This window comes from Leptopilina boulardi, unplaced genomic scaffold, assembly GCF_019393585.1.
Source record: "Leptopilina boulardi isolate dan_hultmark-lab unplaced genomic scaffold, ZJU_Lbou_2.1 LbouV2_112, whole genome shotgun sequence".
Taxonomy (NCBI): Eukaryota; Metazoa; Arthropoda; class Insecta; order Hymenoptera; family Figitidae; genus Leptopilina; species Leptopilina boulardi.
The window spans coordinates 4,204,674-4,223,612 of NW_026137655.1; the positions used below are offsets into that span (position 1 = coordinate 4,204,674).

An 18,939-nucleotide genomic window follows, 5' to 3' on the forward strand; every position below is an offset into this window, starting at 1 on the left:
AAGGAGAAAAAAGTAATACGACCCGATATCCTATGATATCTTGCCGCAACCTGGAAATATCTTTTGCCATGTCTTTTCAATACTTTTTTCCTCTTCCTCACAGTTCTCATTTCTCTTTTTTACGTATAACTCCAATTTCATTCCCTCTCGTACGTTTCTATATTAGATTTATTATATTAAATCATTCGATTCTTAATTGTGTAATTAAACATTTTTTGTGGTCTCAATGAATCTCTGATTAATTCAACCAAAGTTTTCTTGTTCCGATACTAAAATTTACAAATATTCCATTTTAATGCAACTACTGCTTATAATAAATTAATAATAAGTTTCTATTAATTTTTTTATTTGCATAATTTCGACTTGACTTCATTTTACTTTATCTTTGTGTCTATATTCTGTCTTTATCTGTGCCCTCTTTGTACGTTCGAGGTGACGTCTTAAAAAATTCGCTGAGTCAATCGACAGTAGACTACATATGTATATGTATACAGTTTCCATCGTTTTATAAGATTTTGACTCGATATTCGAAAGTGTCTGCATTTTGACACCCTCAGGGTATACGCCAAGTCGAAACTGTTTATACCAGTGTAGCATGGATTCGAGTGCAGCTTCCTCGGTGCACTTACACCGAGGATGAGTTGAAAGGTCAAAGAGTGACGGCAAACATTTATTCGATAAACTATATTCTAGAGTATATACTCTCGAGTGTATAAAATTTTTTCTTATTATTTTTTAGAATTTTAGTCTTTGTCGAAAACAAGTTTTAAGAAGAACTCGACATTTTTTCGTAACTCTTTTCAAATATTACTTGTAAAAATTCGTTGGTGAAAAGTTTTTAAAAATCTATTTCAGATATATTTCTTGATCCTGTAAAATCTTTCATGCTATGTAAATCTTAAAAAATTTCATTTACGGTTTTTAAAAATGTTTCTCAACAATATTCCCTTTGAACCTTTTCAACATAATAATCGGAAACACCTTTTTAGAGGATTTTTTATTTTTCAAAAAAAAAATAAGGATGAAAATTAAGGTGCATATAGATTTTTATTTTATTTTGTCCGCAACTCTTCATTTTGACTCACATGTTCAACTTGAATGAAACGTTTGGTATTGCTCTCATGTGACATTTCTCGTCCACGCCGTATTCATCAGTTGAAAAATAGTTTTGTATCTATGAGGACATTACTTGTCATGAAATATGAAAAACTACTGCTCCCAATATCGTTTTGACCTCTATTTTTTCTGCGCGTTTTAAATTTTTCCAACAACAATTTCGTTTTAGCTTTTCACATTCTTCAAAGTTTTTATTATTTTTCTACCAATACAAAATTTTTTTAATTAAAACTAATTTTTCTGAGTAAAACAGACTTTCAATATTTATAAGTGAATTACCATTTTGTCCCACCAAAATGATAAACTTAGAAAATCTGACAAAAACAGTTTTTGACTACTTATGTAAAGATTTCAAGAAGTGATATAAGTTTTGTCTGTCTGTAACTTTCTTTTACTACTAATAGAAAACTCACAAGAATTATAACACTTTTATCTGCTTAAGTGTCTATAACTACTGATAGCGAGTAGTAAATGTGAAAGATGAAAAAAGTTAATGTTTCATAAAACTGCTGCTGGGAATCTTGGAGCTCATCTCATGAAGAATTAGATGTAGAATCTTGGAGGTTAGCATAAATCGATCTTGGCACTAAAGTCGACCTTTTTTCCTTTCTTTTCACACATCCTCTGCTCTCTTTTTTTGTCGTCAAAAAAAATTTTTTTTCATCTCTTACATGACAACGAAATAGAAGATGTGCATGAGGATAGTCTTATTATCTTTCATTGAGACTGCGCAATTATGCTTTAAAGGCGAAAGTACCTTAGGTTCTATTCCTCGCCTTTTTCATGTGCGACCAAGTCCAAACACTATATCTTTTCTTTAAAAAAAATAATAAATAAAATAATTAATAGAGAGTGAGAGAACTTTAAATGAGAAGGATGGGAAACAGAATAAAGTGAATTTCATTTCGGAATGACTATTACTTTAGGGAATATCTATAAATAAATATGAACTTGTACGTCTTCGAGCTTGTATACATCTCGTATATTCTGAAGGGAAAAGTACTCTTTGTCTATCGCAGTCAGCGGTAAATCCCTTGAAAGTTCAGTTTTCAACTTTCCTGCTGAGGCACGAATTTCGTTTCAGAAGTGGATTTAGGTCGTTACTTGATGTCAATGTGAGACTATAAGCCTTTAAAGTTTTCTTCGAACCAGTATTCACTTGAAAGATATGTAGTTGATCCTTTCTGTTCTGCCGTCACAAAATTACATATAACATTATTATCTCTATATTCATCTTGATTAGCATAATTCTAATCAACAAATTGAATTAAAATTTTATTTGCATTTAAACGACTCTGTATAATTAAAAATTATTGGAAACTTTAATTGATTCGATTTCTACTTTATACTTAAGATGTTTATTTAGTCTAATTTTTTTCAACACCAGTGAAAATTGATTAAAAACTGGTGCATTTAATTTAATAAAATAAAATAAATTAATAAATTGCCATTTAATTAAACTTGAATTTAAAAAACCTTAATTCACAAACAGGGAGTAAAATTATAATGACAATATCAACTATTTTTTGATATGGCATATTAATTATTAGAATTAGGAAAATTATTTTTAATTTTTATTTTGTCTTTTTCCTAAAAATAATGTTCTAATAGAGTTGTTAATGAAAAATTATCATGTAAGGAGAATGTGGAAATTACAGCTTGGTGAAACGTGTCAGTAAGAAATGAAGAGTGTTATGTCAAATTTGAACTCTGGCTAGAGGCAAATGCAAATTAGAGACTAGTGATAATGTATTTACATTCTCGACCTTGTCCAACTGCATTAAACCTGACAGAGAAACTCACTGATAAGTTTGTCAATTTTCTAATTATTCCACTACCTTATTTTTAATATTTGTCTTTAATTAAGACTTATATTTACATTTCTTTAGCGAAAACTGCTGTGATTAAAATTCTTTTAATTGCAAGTATTTGATATTAAATAGTTAAGTATTACTCAGCGGGAATATTGATTCAGTTAATCTTCGCAGTCCTCGCCGAAAGAAGAAACAAAACGTTCTTGCGTTGATGCTTGCTTTTTGCTTTGACTTGTAATGAAATTCAATTGCATTGTAATGTAACTGAATATTTGTTAAACACGTTTCCTGACTAACCTCTAACTGAAGACAGCTTGATTGTTTCCCTATAGCTTCTGTTAACTAATTGTTGTTCTCTACTCTAAATTAAAATTCTCTAACGAACGCAGTTTCGCACACAAAATGCAATTAAAAGAATTAAAATATTGTTCGTTATTTATTAACTTTTTTTCTTTTAGTTTTACAGCAAAAATATAAAAGACTTTTAGTTTGAAATGTGTTGGTTGACCTTTCGTGTGCTAAAACTAATTCTTTGCATAAAGCTTGATATATGACATAGACGAGTGCTTGTGTAAAAAGCAAATGAATGCTTCAAGTTTACTAAAATTTCGACACTTTTAAAGTTTTCACCCACGTTTCATACGTCTCGTATATTTTATATTGAGGGAAAACGACTCACTAAATATTTACCTTCCTAAAAGGTTCCCCCAATCTGTGGCTAAATTGATCATTTTAATATTTACTCGTCACTTAGTAAACTATAAGTGAAACTTACGAGAGTTTCAAGTAAATCCAAACTTTAGGAGCAAATTTTGAAAAATCTACAGTTGTTTTATACTTTTCTTCTTTTTCTACTAAACTGACTTTTTCTGGCTTAAATGGTTTTGTTACATACTTAGACTTATAAATATAACTTTTTATTATTTGAGTTGAAATATAATTTTAAATCAATCAAAAGCTTTTGAAAAGGACCAAGAAGAGATATTGAATGACGACTCGTGCAGTCCAATAATTTCCAGTCTGATAGCTGTCATCGTTACTTGCAAACGAATGGTTGGAAGTTTTCTCTTAAACCCATTCATTTTAAATCAATGAAACATCTATATGTTTTAAACGATTCTCCACCATTAAAGAGAAACAAAAATATAATCCACTATGAAAGAAAAATGTTTTTAATTTATAACATCAATACCTAATAAAATATTTGATTTTTTGAGGCTTTAAAAAAATGTTAGCAATTAATTTTTCGACAATCAGTTACCACATAATATGCAGTCACTTAGAAAAAAATGAAATGTTTGAACCGTGGTCAAAGGTGCTCGACGAAGCGAATAAAGGCAGGTTTTCTCACGACTCTCTAGGACGAGTTGAATATATAATAAAAAAGTACTTTTTTATTCAACTAAAGTCCTCGAGAGTGACGCAAACGTATACCAGGGTGAATAGAAGGAAAGAAAGAAAAAACCACAGGTGCTGCATAAAATTTTCTTTAAAAATTGGACCGTATGACGGAAACTAAAATATTCAAGGATTTTAAATTCCAGTTTTATTAAAATTTTTTATCCACCAATGCAAATGTCACTGGAGAAGTTGATATTTGCTTTTTATTTTTATCCATTAATCTATAAAAAGGGGATTTAAAAAAAATATATTAGTGAGACACTAATTGAGTTTAGGAAAGCTTTTAACTCTATGAAGATACATAAATTTAAAGAAAAGTGCAAAGGAAAAGGATTTTTCTATAAAAATTAAAAGATGTTTTCTATGGAGCTGAAAGGCTTTGCTCAAGTGGCGGTCAATAAAACTAGTAAAATAATGACGATGCAAGACCCCATCAGAATGCAGAGAATTTAAAGTGAAAGGGGCGAGGGTTGAGAATAGGGAACATCGTTAAGAAAACGTTTTATCCAAGCAATTGCCTTCATCTCGCTTCTCCGGAAAATCTAAGCTATTAAGATGTCACTTTTTGTAGGTCTTCACGAGAAGAGGATGATTAACCCCTACTTAATGAACCATCCTTGAAAATTGTTCACATTTTAAAAGCTTATCGTTATAAAAATAATTTTTTCACTTTATGTTAAACTGTCAACGAATTTTTTTATTTATTTCTTTTTCCTATTAGTAAAAGAATTATAAAAGCTGGCGCATCTGCAACAAATGTTCTGAGAAGAGAAATTCGTACATATTTATTTAAATACAATAACAATTAATACTGAAAAATTACTGGTATGCATTTTTCTTTTTATCGAAAGATAAAAGAAAAAAAGTAAAATATTTAACACGAAATTTTTAAAGATTACATTTGCTATGAAGAATATTCAAGAGAAAATTTGCATAATGAGAAACAAAGAAAAATTTAACTTTACTATCTAAGTGGAAAAGTGTGTCTCTCAAAATACGTACATTCCTTTTTGCTCTTGGTATTCTTCAAGTTTCTGTCGACCCTTGACGCCATGAATATACATTTTACTCCCTGGAATCAAAATTCAAAATGGAGTCATTATTTTATTATTGTTAACTTTATGTTATTAATTATATTTTACTATTATAATTATTAAATTACTTTTCCAATTGAAAATAAAATAATAAACTAGAAAATATTAATGTTTTAATAGAGTTATTAATGGGGTCTTATTTTAATCAGTAACGACTGCACGTTCTTAATTGACAAAAAGGCATTTCCATTTAAGTAGCTCATTTCTTTTCCACCTTGTATATATATGAGAACAATTCCAAAGAAATGGGATTACAAAGAAATTCAATTTATTAGTTCACTTTGTACCAAGTTGAAGGCGGCAGTGCGCAATCAGTTACTATCCACAAATCTTGTTTTTCTATAGGACTCGTTTAACATTCTTCCTTGGATATGTTTGGGGCCAAAGTTAAACTTGGAAAGTGTAATCGAAAATCCTCCCCAAAAAAACGAAAAAAAATATTACAATCAGATTTTAAAGAGCATTTCTATGGAAATTCGAGATGAACATTAAATCACTATTCTTTCTGATGCATATACATATTTCATTTGTTCACGAAAGCAATAATTTTTTTGCATTTTTTTTATAATTATGTTTGAAAAATTTCGTTAGCAACTCACTTGAACGCAGATGACAATTCATATAAAGTGTTTATAATCGTTTTGAGCCACTTTCAGTCATCGTTATACCTCCGGAAATTGCATTCTAATTTGATTTCTGAAAAAACGGTGGAAACACACGTATCGCGCAGTCGAAACAAGCGATACGCCTTTTGACAAACGGGAGCAAATTTTATCGAGGAAATTTTTTTTTTATTTTGTTAGACTATGTCAGCGAAGTGCGATGCTTTAATTTAATGGAAAACTAAATTGAATTATATTTGATTTGAAAATTCAGCGATTGCTCGTTCCATGAGAATTAATGTATTTAAGGAAAAAAGAAATGAACGAATTTATGTAAATTTTTCTAGATAATAAAAAAAAGCAGGGAATAAAGAATTTTAATTAGGACTTTTTTCAGAAATTAACTTATTTATTATTAAATAACTAGCAACTTTGTCGTCCGCAAGCGGCCGACTACGTTGCTAGTGTGCATTAACCATATTTTTTATTCATTTTTTTTCAAAAAAATTTAATATTAGAAATGTAAAAAAAAAGTTCTTTATATTGGATCTACCACCCAAGTAGCACGGTATATTGCTTGAATGTCAAGCTGATATCAACCGGGAATATTTTTGTGACATTTAGGCGATATCATAATGTCCTCTTCACGGGGACATTCCTCCGTGATGTATCTATGGGACGGTCTTTCACACAAAAAATGTAACGCGTTACAAAACTTACATTCTACATTTATTAAACCTAAATAATTCTGTGGAACTTTACTTTCATCTAAATCTTCAAAAGACATTATTGCAACTCCTGCACTTTTTTTATTCCAATTATCGTTTTTACATGTCAAATTCTTTTCTTCACACATTCCTTTCATCTTCCGTTGCCGTAGAAAATTTTTTCTTCTTACATGACAAATTATTTTCTTGATGCACTTTCTTTCATCTTGAGTTTCCATTGATATTTTTCTTTTTCTACATGCCAAATTTTTATCCTTTTGTAGTTTCTTTCCATCTTTAATTTTTATAGATAATTTCTTTTTTTGCATGTCAAATTTTTTTTGCGCTCTTTCTATTTTATTTCTGATTTATTACGATTACGTTTTCTCAATCTCTCATTCCCCTGTCTTATTATTTTCTGCTCATATGTAACTTCGCGCCTTGCCTTCCTTTTTCTTCCCTTCTCTTTAATTGCTCGATTTATCTTTTTATCATTTTCTTTACTCAGAAAATTTTTCATTTTTAAATATTCATGTGGTGAAATTTTGTTCACCTTATTATCAGTTGTACGAATTATTTTCTTTTCACTAGTGTCATTTAGAGAACGTTTAATTTTTAAATCTTGTGTTAATAGAACTCTGTTAATATTATTACTGGGAATATAATTACTAAAAACATAATTTTTATGTTCCTGTGTTCAATTTATGAAAAGATGGTTCTAATCATTCTCTATTATCGAATTCCTATTGTGAGACGTTCTTACTGTCGGAAAATGATTTAAGCGATTATTTTCAAACATTGACTTAAAATTGTTTCTCATTTTGTTATTATCAGTTTCATAATTTACACGGTTTGGCATTACGTTAAATAATATAGATGTTGCAAATGCTATTGCATATACTCCACACTCAGCACTACCAAAAGGTTGTTGATCAACAGTTTCAAAAACTATAAAGTATTTGAATATGTTTATCACCGTCTCTAATTGGGACAATAAAATCAAGCATTTGTACATACAAAGGAATCTTTTCTTAATAAATCTTCAAATTTGTACATGTGCATGTAATTTAACAATTTATTTCTATTTTCAATAATTTTTAAATCTTTATCACTTAAAATAATATACTCTTTTATGTTGGCCATAGTATACTTCGTTTAATTTTATTTTTGATTCATGAAAATCTAAATATCTTTAACCCTTTTGCTCACTCCCTGTAATATAACCAATTTTGCCTTTTATTAAATATAACCAATTTTGTCTTTAATTCAATACAACCAATTTTACCTTTTATTAAATATAACCAATTTTTCCTTTAATTCAATACAACTAATTTTACCTTTTACTAAATATAACCAATTTTTCCTTTAATTCTATATAACCAATTTTTACTTTAATCCAATATAACCAATTTTGCCTTTTATCCAATAAAACTACCATATATCCAAATGAATGAGAGAACTATGTGTAACTATGAATCAGTAACTACTGATCAGCCAATAAGTGCAAAAAGGACACTCTTATATGAGTAATCAGTAGTTCATTATAAATAACATATATACGTATTCATACCTGTATTAAGACCCCGGAACAAATACCACAAAAAAACCAGCCATTGGACAATAGAACCTTTGTTAATGAGGATTAACTCTGAGGACCCAGGTAATAATTTCTTTTTCACATTTATTATATAGAAAAATAAAGATGTACCAACCCTTGGCCAATAGAACCTTTGTTAATGAAGATTAACTCTGAGTACATAATAAAATGTACTGTAGGTTTACATTGACATCGGCACGTCTGATGTCTCGAAATTTTTTCCGTGTATTATCACATGGAAATATAAAGATAAAAGGCAAAAACTGAAGAGGTAATGTATATCTTTCTTTCTCACATCAAGGAATATAACATATAAACATTTTCATTTAATATTGCATTTCTCTATCTAGAGGATTCAAAATAACATAAGAATATCTTCGCCTAGAAATCTTACTCTTCTTTTTTTGTCTGTTTTCAAAATAAAAAAAAATATGTATATATACCAGTATTAGACCCTCAGAACAATTACCACAAACATTACCAATCCTTGGACAATAGAGCCTTTGTTAATGAAGATTAATTCTGAGGGGCCAGGTAATAATTTTTAAATTTTTTTATTAAAATTTTCTGGGGCTCTAATACAGGTAGGGAAAGTGATAAACAGTGGCACAGTTTAAACAGTAGGACACTTTAATTTTCTGAAAAACTACTTAAAGAAACTCGACCAAGATTTAAATGTAAAGCATGTTTATGACAACACACTATCTCCAAAAATTTTAGCCACATTGATTCATTATTTACAAAGAAAATTGAAAAAAAACTGTTTTTGACGTTACAGAGTATATTTTTTCTTGAAATACAATGCTGATTTTTATATAAATAGGACAGTTTTAAAAAAAGTGTAATTGTTACTTCGTTTACTGATGTTTTTAAGTATAGGGTAACTGCACCAGTGGTGGATCAATTAAGCCTACTAAATTTATTATTTTGACTTTAAAGGTGTACAGATTTTTTCAGATGAAAAATATAGGGTAATCTTTACAATAGTATGAATTAACAAGTCTCCAAGGACACTATCGTGTAGTTTTCGACCTGCTTGTAACGTTTACACCCCCTCACACTCCCATTCAACAATAAAATGACATTGCTCCAGTCGTGGATCATTTACCCCTTTACACTACACAAAAATAACTTAATGATGTAAATTTTTTTCCAAAAGTATTCTATATGGAAAGAATTGATTACTTTCTACTCTAAAAATTAAAAAAATTTAGACTAAACAATTATTTTTTAAGATTTCATGTGAAAAAGCATAAAATCAACAATTGTTGTATTGCTCTGTTTTCCTAAATATTTTCAAATGATTTTATTTCATAAAATTTCCACCACTGGTACATTTACCCTAATATCCAATAATTTAAAATACCTATTTTAAAATGTTACAAACAATTTTTATTTAAATAATTTTTTGCGATTGCTTAATTTAAACAGTGTCCAAAAATATATAAAATTAACATATTAATATGTCTTTGAAAAAACTGTCCCACTGTTTGTCACTCTCCCCTATATACATATATACAGATATATGAATATTTATTTTTATTCTTAAAACAAAAAGGAAGAAGATTAAGATTTTAGACGAAGATGTTATGCCATTTTCAATCGTCTAGATAGAGAAACGAAAAGTTAAACAAAGAAGTACTTATGTTATATTCCTTGGTGTAAGAAAGGAAGTTATGCGTTACCTATTCAGTTTTAGACTTTCTTTATAGCTTTTTCACGTGATAAAGGGAGAAAGAAATAATTACCTGGGTCCTCAGAGTTATTAATTAATCCTCTTTACCAGATTGCAGGTCAAGCGAACCCTCATTTGCAAAATAAAGATATATCTTTCTCTCTCCATAACTTGTTCTTTTCTCTGTCACCGAAAACCCAGCAGGGGTCCGGACGGAATGAGTGAATGAATGAATGAATACCAAGATTATTATAGTTAATTTAAAATAGATATTGGTAATAAAAAAGTAAAGTAATTATGAAAGTTATTTTTCTCTTATGGGAATAAATTTTATATCTCAACTATTTTTAAAAAACTTGTCAATTATTAATTATAAAAATCAAGTATTTCCTTTTTGATAAGGAGGAAAAAAAAATATTTTTAGTATTGATCCAGCATTATTTTCCCTGACCATGCAATATGCACTTCACACGCTTTTCTATGTGAACAAAGACTCAATATTTGGTCAGTAAAAGAGAAAAAGAATATACTGCAGCCATGAATATTGCAATATTTTTATAAAGCTAAAAATATTGCTAAAAACGTTGGGAATGTCAAAAGATAAGTAACAAATAGAAACTTTTACGCTAATAAAATTCGGATTTCTGCTACAATATATTTTGCAAATAAATGTAAATTATTTTATTTCTTCTATATTTAAACTAGTTTCTTTATTTTTCATTGCGGGATTTTTACTAATTTGCAAAAGGGTATCAATAAAAAAAAAGAACATTTTTTTGTTAGACGTAGCAAAATTTGAAGTCTGATTGTATTTCTGCAAAATACATGTCTGAGAATAAGTCGTGAAAGAAGTTGGATCAAGTTTCGAGGACGAAGGATGAAAACCCGGAAATAACTTGTTTTATACGGGTAGAGAATTAAGTTTGGAGATAAAGATTGAAGCAGAGAAGATCAAGTCAGTATCAAAGTGTAACAATTGTTTAATATATATATAATATTTATTTGATAATTCAATGAAATATTCCAGCAGAATATGTATTATTTTATATAATCTTCCAGAAATATTTCTTTGTTATTTCAGTTATTAGTTTATAAGGGAATGATTTTATCTTCTTAATTATTCTATTTCTCGATTTAATTGGATTTTCAAAATCGAGAATGTTCTTGGTTCATTGTGACAGGACGGTAATGAAAATCCTTCAATGAAGGGGTTTTAGCTGTTTCAATATTCATGAGCGATAATGTCATTCGATAATGTCAGAACATTATAGCATTAATTGTTCACCCTGTATATTAAAAACCAACTTAAAAACCGTTCAATTAACAAATTTATATATTATTTATAAATAATAAAATTTAATTTCTAATAATTCATTTGGTTCTGCTTATTGCAATTTATAAATTATTTATTATTAATTGTTTATTATTCATTTATTTTTAGCTGGAGCCGCTCCTGATGAAAATAGCCAAAGGTCCAGCTCTGCACACCATCGCCACTCTCTCACGAAGGGTAAGTTTTTATTGTGTATGAATATTCTAAAACTTAATTAATTTCTTATTATCAAAATTTCCATTTTTCATCATAAAATATTCAAATTTATTGTCAATTGCATTTCTTTAAATTTATAAAATAAAGTTTAATATATTTTATTTGTTGATTCAAAAGATTATGTGCACGTCACACATATGATACAAGTCTGCATGCAATGTGACACACGCTTTTTACTATCAAAACAACACAAATTTTTATTATATTTTTTGAATACACTTAAGGCAAATAGCAAATATGGTTTTGTAATTTTTATCACGCTTTTTTATATATCCACCTCCCCTGATATTTTTTATAATTTCATTTAACATTATAAATATAATTTAGAGTAATTACTTTTTAGAAAAATGGGAATATTCTTTCGGTTTGTATCGATTCGAAAAATATTCAATAGGATTTTAAGGAAATTGTTCAAGTTATCGCTTTACTTGTTAAGTGGATTGTTTGCATAAAGAGCAATATCAGAAAAGTTAAATACGGGAAAATCCCCTCGTTCATTGCGGTGGTGTTAATCTTTCAGTGATTCGAAGTGGGCCGCGACAACAATAGGATTCACCCTCTTCAACCATTCATTTTGCAGTACTGTATTCTCTCTCCCTTACACTCGACTTCCTCTCATCCTCATCATCCAAGTATTCTCTCTCTCAACACTTGACTCATGCAATTTACTTGGAGTGACTACAGTTTCAGTGAATTTTTAAAAGAGCTAAATATTATTGGAAATTCGGCTAAATAATTTTGATGTAAAATCAAGAATTGTTAAAGTTACATTTCCCTGATCCGAAAACGGAATCAAATTGGCAGTCAGCCTCGTTTCGAGATTTCTCAGCTATTTCCCAGTACGATCTATGTACTTGTCAAATTAACAGAATTGAGCGGTGACCGGAATTAATCGCCTTAAGCGCAAATGACTACTGTTTCACTTGAATTATTTTTAATTAAAATAAAAGCATTTCTTTTTTGTCTCTCATTTTATTCTATAAACATTCTCATTTTATCAGGGTAATTGAAGATGTACTTGAAAATGAAAAAGTTTCAATTATAGATTTTTTATATATATATGTGTGTGTGAAATTTGCTCGTAGCAATTGTAAAATTTGTCCTAGTTTGAAAATTATAAAAGGAAATCCGATTGAAATCCTGTACGTTATTTTCAGGTCAGCAGATACCATAACCGAGAGTATTCAATCATTTAATTACGAGTTTTTCAAGTGCAAAAGGAATACTATATAGAATATAATCGTTTTCAAAATATATATGTCTCTTCAATTCATGATCTAATTTCATTGTATAAATTCCTCGTCTATCATCTGTTAATTAATTTAATTACATTTGCATTGTTCTTTTAAATACAATTTCAATTTACTTTCCTAAAAAAAATTAACATTGGAATATCATGAAAATTCCTAGAATATTATCGTATTAGAGTATTATCGTTATTTAGGGTATTAAATAAATAGGTATTATTTTATGCGATATTTTCCTGAGTTTTTGTGAATTTCCGATGCACAGTGACAATTTCATTTCCGTTGTGTCGCGTTAGCTGACATTTTACATTAGAATTACTAATGACATGTGTCCTAATTAGGTGATGTGAATTCTCACACACCTGCATAGTATAATATTTTTTTCAATTTTCTCTGAAATAAAGATTTGTAAATTTTTTTTTTTCAAATTTTGGAATTAAGAATATTTTTAGAATATTGTACAGGAATGTTAGGTACTCATCAAAAATATTTTTGAAATATTCCACAGGAATAATTTATGAAAATAATTGAGAATAAAAAATCTGAGTCAATGTTTTAAACAAAAAATTGAATTTTTTTCTTCATTTCTCTTTAGAACAAACGATGCATTGGTTTGCTCAACTCGGTGGCGAAGACATCTCGATTCATCCCCCAGGTAAACAAAAAGATTGCCAAAAAGTTTGTCGATTAACTGAAACCGTTTTTGCCTCATTTAATTCTCTGAGCAATCGTTGGAAGCAATGTTGTCATTGGCGTTTGCCCAAAATTTGTTCTGCAGTGTTTTTTATCGATTTAATTCCTCTTTGAATAAAAAAATAACTATATTATAATAAATTATTTGCATGTGTACAGATAATTTATATTAATTTTTTAAACAAAAAAATCATTTAAAAAATTAATAGCATTAATAAATAGTAACTATTCTTTTCTTTAAAAAATATGTGAATATTTTTAAGAAAAAACTTGTTAACAATAAAAATAAAATTTAACCATACAATAATCGAATTTTTTTGAAACACTTGTTTTATGATTGAAATATGTATAGGTAATAAGTTTTCTCAATTTTTGAAAGGTATTTTCAAGCGTTTTCGGTCGGAAAAGTTATGATTTAAAGAAGAGAAGAGGCAATTGTTGTGGAACAAATTGAATGTCATGCACATGTGAATGAAATTGTGTGTGCGCTTGTGTGATTTTATTCGACTATTGCTGGCGACGACGAAATTGCTGAATATATGCTTTTAAGTGAATTTATTGCCTTCAGTGGACAAGTTCCAATCGATTCCAATCGAAATGCATTCAGTATGAACTAGCGCGGTCGAAATAATGAGAGTTAAATAACGATCTCCATTTATAACTAAAGATTCTAGTATTTTTACGAAAATACATTTCTGTCATTCCATTATATTTTACAGGATAATTTTCTATTTAATTAGTAAAATGTAAAACGAATTTTTTAAAAAGTAATTAAAGCATCAAATTTTCATCAAAAAATCATTTCTTCTAAAATAACTGTTGTCAGAATTTTTCTAAAAAATACATTTTTTATCTGTTTAATTTTAATTTTGTTTGTTTATTTATTAATTTTTATTTAAATTAAATTCAATTAAAATTTTTCAGATCAATTTTTGAGACTAATTAAAAAATATATATTTTTATTTCGAAAAAACTTGTATTATTTCGCTCTTTTTATCGCTTTTTTCCTTCTTATTAAAAATTGTTGCATGAGGCATGTATTGCTTTCGTGTTAATTTTTTTTTCTTCTGTTGTGCCAGCTTCACCCAAAAGAAACGCATGGAGTTTTTTATTTGTGAAAGAAAAAATTGATAAAAAATACACAATTATTGTGTCAAGTCTTTGCGTGTGTCATTTCATTATTTTTCACGCATATTGTTTTTTCTGCAAAATTTCATTTGTTCTTCGGCAGATGTGAGGCGTCGCAGTATCTTCAGTGAGGACTCTCTTGATGGCGAAGATCCTTATGAGAACCAAGGTAGAGAAATCATTTCCATAGACACACAAAAAAAATTCGTGCTCGTCTCGTATGCTGCTTATACTCGACCGAAAGTCGTTAATGAGGTTTTCTCTTATAAGAATTTTGTTTTTTTTTAATGAAAATGATCATCATCCTCGTAATCACATTTTTCTCCATTTCATGTTGCGTACTTCCTGGCACAAGATCATAATTAAAGAGTATAAAATTGTATATATTTATAAAAGATGAAAATAATATTTTTTGTCAAACTTGAATATTAAATTCGATTTATTTTTTAAAGTATATTTTAGGAAATCATTAAACAAAACACACAATTTATAGAAATAATTAAAAAGTTTTAAAACACTTATTTTTTGAATATTTAGACACTTTTTTAAAAAATGCATTTTTGAATAAAAAAAATAAGAGAAAAGAAATAACAAAAATTCGTCTTAAAAAGTGATTGAAGTGACGCCTTTTATCTTTTTTAAACATCAAAATAATTATCCGTTGTTAAACAATATAATTCACACATTGTAGGCGATGCACTTTGTTGTAATCCTTGGAATATTTCGTTTTGAGGATTTCGTTTTGTGCGGAATTCTGTTGTAATGAGTTATCTATGAGAAAGTTACAAACTAATAAACAATGGTGTTTCAGGACGGGAGTCGACGGGAAGTGCGAAGGACGTGGACAGGGCGAAACTTGTTCGTGAAAGGCAAAATGAGGAACGACAGCGGAAGTTGGAAGAGTTGAGGAAACAAGCACTAGCAGCTCAACGTTCCCTCGAGCTGCGAGAGGAAAAAAGGCGAAAACGTATCGATGAACTTAGGTCACGTGATAACGACAGGTATAACTATTAAATGTTTCCTTTTACTACAAAAACAAATTCGCAAATTCCAACTTTTCACATAAGTTACAATTTATTCTGCCATACGAAGGAAAACTTAGTTATCATATTGTCGTTTAGGACAATATTCACAAAACGGACTGCGCGAAATATATCCTTAGCTAAATACCCTGAGATAACTGAGTTTTTCCTTCGTACTGCATTATTTAAATTTTTGAATTAACAATGAATTTAAATATTGTAAATCACAATAAAAAAATTGAGGCACAATTTCTAATATCGCAACATTTTCGTCTTCAGACGAATTCAAGTCGAGGAAAAGAAGCGATTAATATGGGAGGCGGAACGAGAGAGACGCGAGGCAATTTTGCGGAAAAATCAAGAGCGAGAGGCGCGAATCGAGGCAAAGAGACGGAACGAGAGATCTCACATTGTTTTTGCGTTTGGCAGTTCTACGCCGAGAATGTTGGAGCCAGCGGACACTGGTGGTTCGACATTTTGGGGAACACGACGTGCAACATCAACGACAAACGTTATGATGTTCCCTACTGCCCTACCATTGACCAGGAGATCCTCGGAACGAGAATTAGATAATAACAAAAAGCGAGCCACTTCTGCGGGCGGTCTTGATCGAAAACCAGGCGAAGGTGAGTAGAAGAGAAAAACAGTTTTTTTCAATTTTTTTCCTTTTTTTTTGGACAAACCAACAATTTTAGACTGGGCCGAATTTATGGGAAATATTCCTCAACGTCGACGGTATACTTTACTTTTTTGATGTGTGAGTATCTTTTCACAATATTGGGAAACAATTTTAGGACTGTGTCGTCAGTCGAGACGTAGTGTTAAATTTTCTTTATATTCGTAGAATTATTTATAATATTAACAGCTCTCTCGAGAAATGTATTTTCTTACGCCAGAATTTCCGCTGAATCGTTAACGATCGATCATCTAAATGTGAGTAAGAATTACGTTAATTGATGTTGCGATGAGTTGCGGATGCACCGATTTTTTTATTCTCTCTCATTAAAAAAAAGACATGAAAATCGAGAAGGGAAAATGAAGAGGAAGAAAAATTAGAACCGAGCAGTAATTTAAAAATATGGAATTTAAATTCGGCTCAGATAATTATTTTTTTTGTCAATAACCCTCCCCTTAATATTTTGACCCGCATTTTTTTTTTTTTGTTATGTTATATATGTTCCTTTTTCCATCCGTTATGATGCATGAGAAAGAAGAAGCACACGTCTTTTTTATGCGAATTTTTTAATACATTATTTAATATGAAATTATTCACTTTTTTTCCTACAAATTGATGCTGACAATGAGACACAATCACAAATATGTACAATAAAAGATTCAATAGAAACTGATTCACGCAAGTGGTTTTTTTTTTTTGCTTCATTAGTTGCACATTTGCTAAAAAATACTCTCAGGCACTTTTTCACTTCATCTCAATTCTTTTTTTCATTAAGCAAAAAACTGATTTTTTTTTACAAAGTGCAAACATAGGCCATGATGTTGAATAACAATGATATCAATTATTTATATTGTCCATTTGGGTTCGCTTCAAAAATTTGTAAAATGTGGAATAAAGCTTTTTAATGACTTGTGACATTTTAACACCTTAGGAAAAAGTTGACAAAGTCTTTAAAAAAATATATTTAAAAGAAAAAATATTATTAGACAATAAAATTTTAAGAATATTAAAAAATATATGAATATATTAAAATGAATATCTCACAAGCCTGAGGAATTTGTTTTTGTTAATAATATGAAAGAAGAACCATTAAAATTATATTAAATGACTATTATTTTGAAGGTAATTTTGAAAAACTAATGAAATATATTATTACGATAATAATTGTGATTGGTTCTGTCCTCACAATATATTATCACCAATAATTATTATTGCAGCTATTTTCAATTTAAAATATTTCATTTGTATTGTCGATTTTAGTTGTGCTTACGTCTCCCTCGTGTTTACATTTTAGTCGAGTTGGATTTTGCTACTTAATATATTGTGTAATCTTTCGTACTTAATTATTATTTAATATTTTATTATTAGTTTATTAATTATATTATTTTGATTCATTTTTTCTTGTTCGTTATTCTAATATATTTTCAATTTGAATTAATAAAATTTTTATAATTTGTTTGTATAGTCGTTCTTATGAGATTTTTCTATTTATGATAATTATAAATTTCTCGTATTGTGGATCATTTAGGATTGTATTAGTTATTTTGAGATTGTGGTAAAGGTGAAAGTGAATTTAAAAAAAATCATTCAGAATTATAATAGTTATTTTGGGATTGTGATAATTTGAAAAGTGAATTTTTTCCAAAATAAAAAAAAATTATGAAAAATTTCGAGTGGTGAGACATGAACCGGTGGTTTGTTTACAGATATGAGAATGTCTTCGTCCATGTACGAAGTTTTCAATTGGAATACTAGCCCTGATCCTCCCCTAACTCCTGCTAAAAATAAGAGAGCAAGCCTCTCTTTACCTCCTACTACTGACATCTTTGCTTTTGACGATAAGTCATATAGCAATGCTAGAAGTCCACTGATTCAGCGGGGGGCCAGTGGTGAGTTTCGAAAATCAGAAAACACGAAGCCTATGTAATCAGGAAACTGCCACAAAATTACTGTTGATCTTTGTTTACATTTAATTAGCACTTCGTCATCAAGTTTTCGTTAATACATTTACAATAACCGTACACTCGCATGCAATACTTTTCTGTATGTTTGTTTCTCGCTTCCTTTTTTTCGTTTTTTCCTTCTGTATAGACTGTATCATTTATTTCTTATATTTATATTTGCATTATATTTTCTTATAAAAGTCGGAGAAATTTTTCTCATAACGTTTTACGAGGAGACAATTCAATTTAAATAATAATTTTACTAATTTTTCTGTTTAATTAATTTTAGTTTTTTCTTAATTAGTTAGAATAATTTGTATTATATGATATATTTTCAGTCGACTCATAAACATATTTCACAAAGAAAAAATATGAAATTCTACTTTTTAGTGAGCTTGATAAATTAAATTTTTGATTGGATTATATAATTTAAATTGAGTAAATTTCATTTCGTCTTCGTTTCTATTAAAGGCTTGCGTATATTTGTATAATATGTGTAAATGTCAAAGTTTGTTAATGTTCTTATTTACAAAGCATGTGTATTACATTCCTGTCAATGTTTACCATTGTTTTCTTTCTTAATCATTACAAGTTTATCGATTTCGTCATTAAAAAGCGTCATAGCATGTGTTCAATGTGAAAACTCTCTTTTTTTATTAATTATATCCAGCAATT

At 28.9% G+C, this 18,939-nt stretch overlaps 1 protein-coding gene across 19 annotated transcripts in view; it reads left to right on the plus strand.

The window, feature by feature from the left end:
- The window catches only part of LOC127278798 (ensconsin), a 95,360-nt gene that overhangs the window by 63,334 nt on the left and 13,087 nt on the right, over nt 1–18,939 (plus strand). For 6 of the 19 annotated variants that reach the window (XM_051300772.1, XM_051300779.1, XM_051300732.1 and 3 more), the window contains 6 exons: nt 11,448–11,516; nt 13,398–13,457; nt 14,727–14,792; nt 15,435–15,624; nt 15,925–16,271; nt 18,028–18,210. In XM_051300772.1, the coding sequence (XP_051156729.1) occupies nt 11,448–11,516; nt 13,398–13,457; nt 14,727–14,792; nt 15,435–15,624; nt 15,925–16,271; nt 18,028–18,210 (915 nt within the window). The remainder of the gene's footprint in view (nt 1–11,447; nt 11,517–13,397; nt 13,458–14,726; nt 14,793–15,434; nt 15,625–15,924; nt 16,272–18,027; nt 18,211–18,939) is intronic. The other 13 variants (XM_051300796.1, XM_051300801.1, XM_051300749.1 and 10 more) reach the window with 4 other exon arrangements.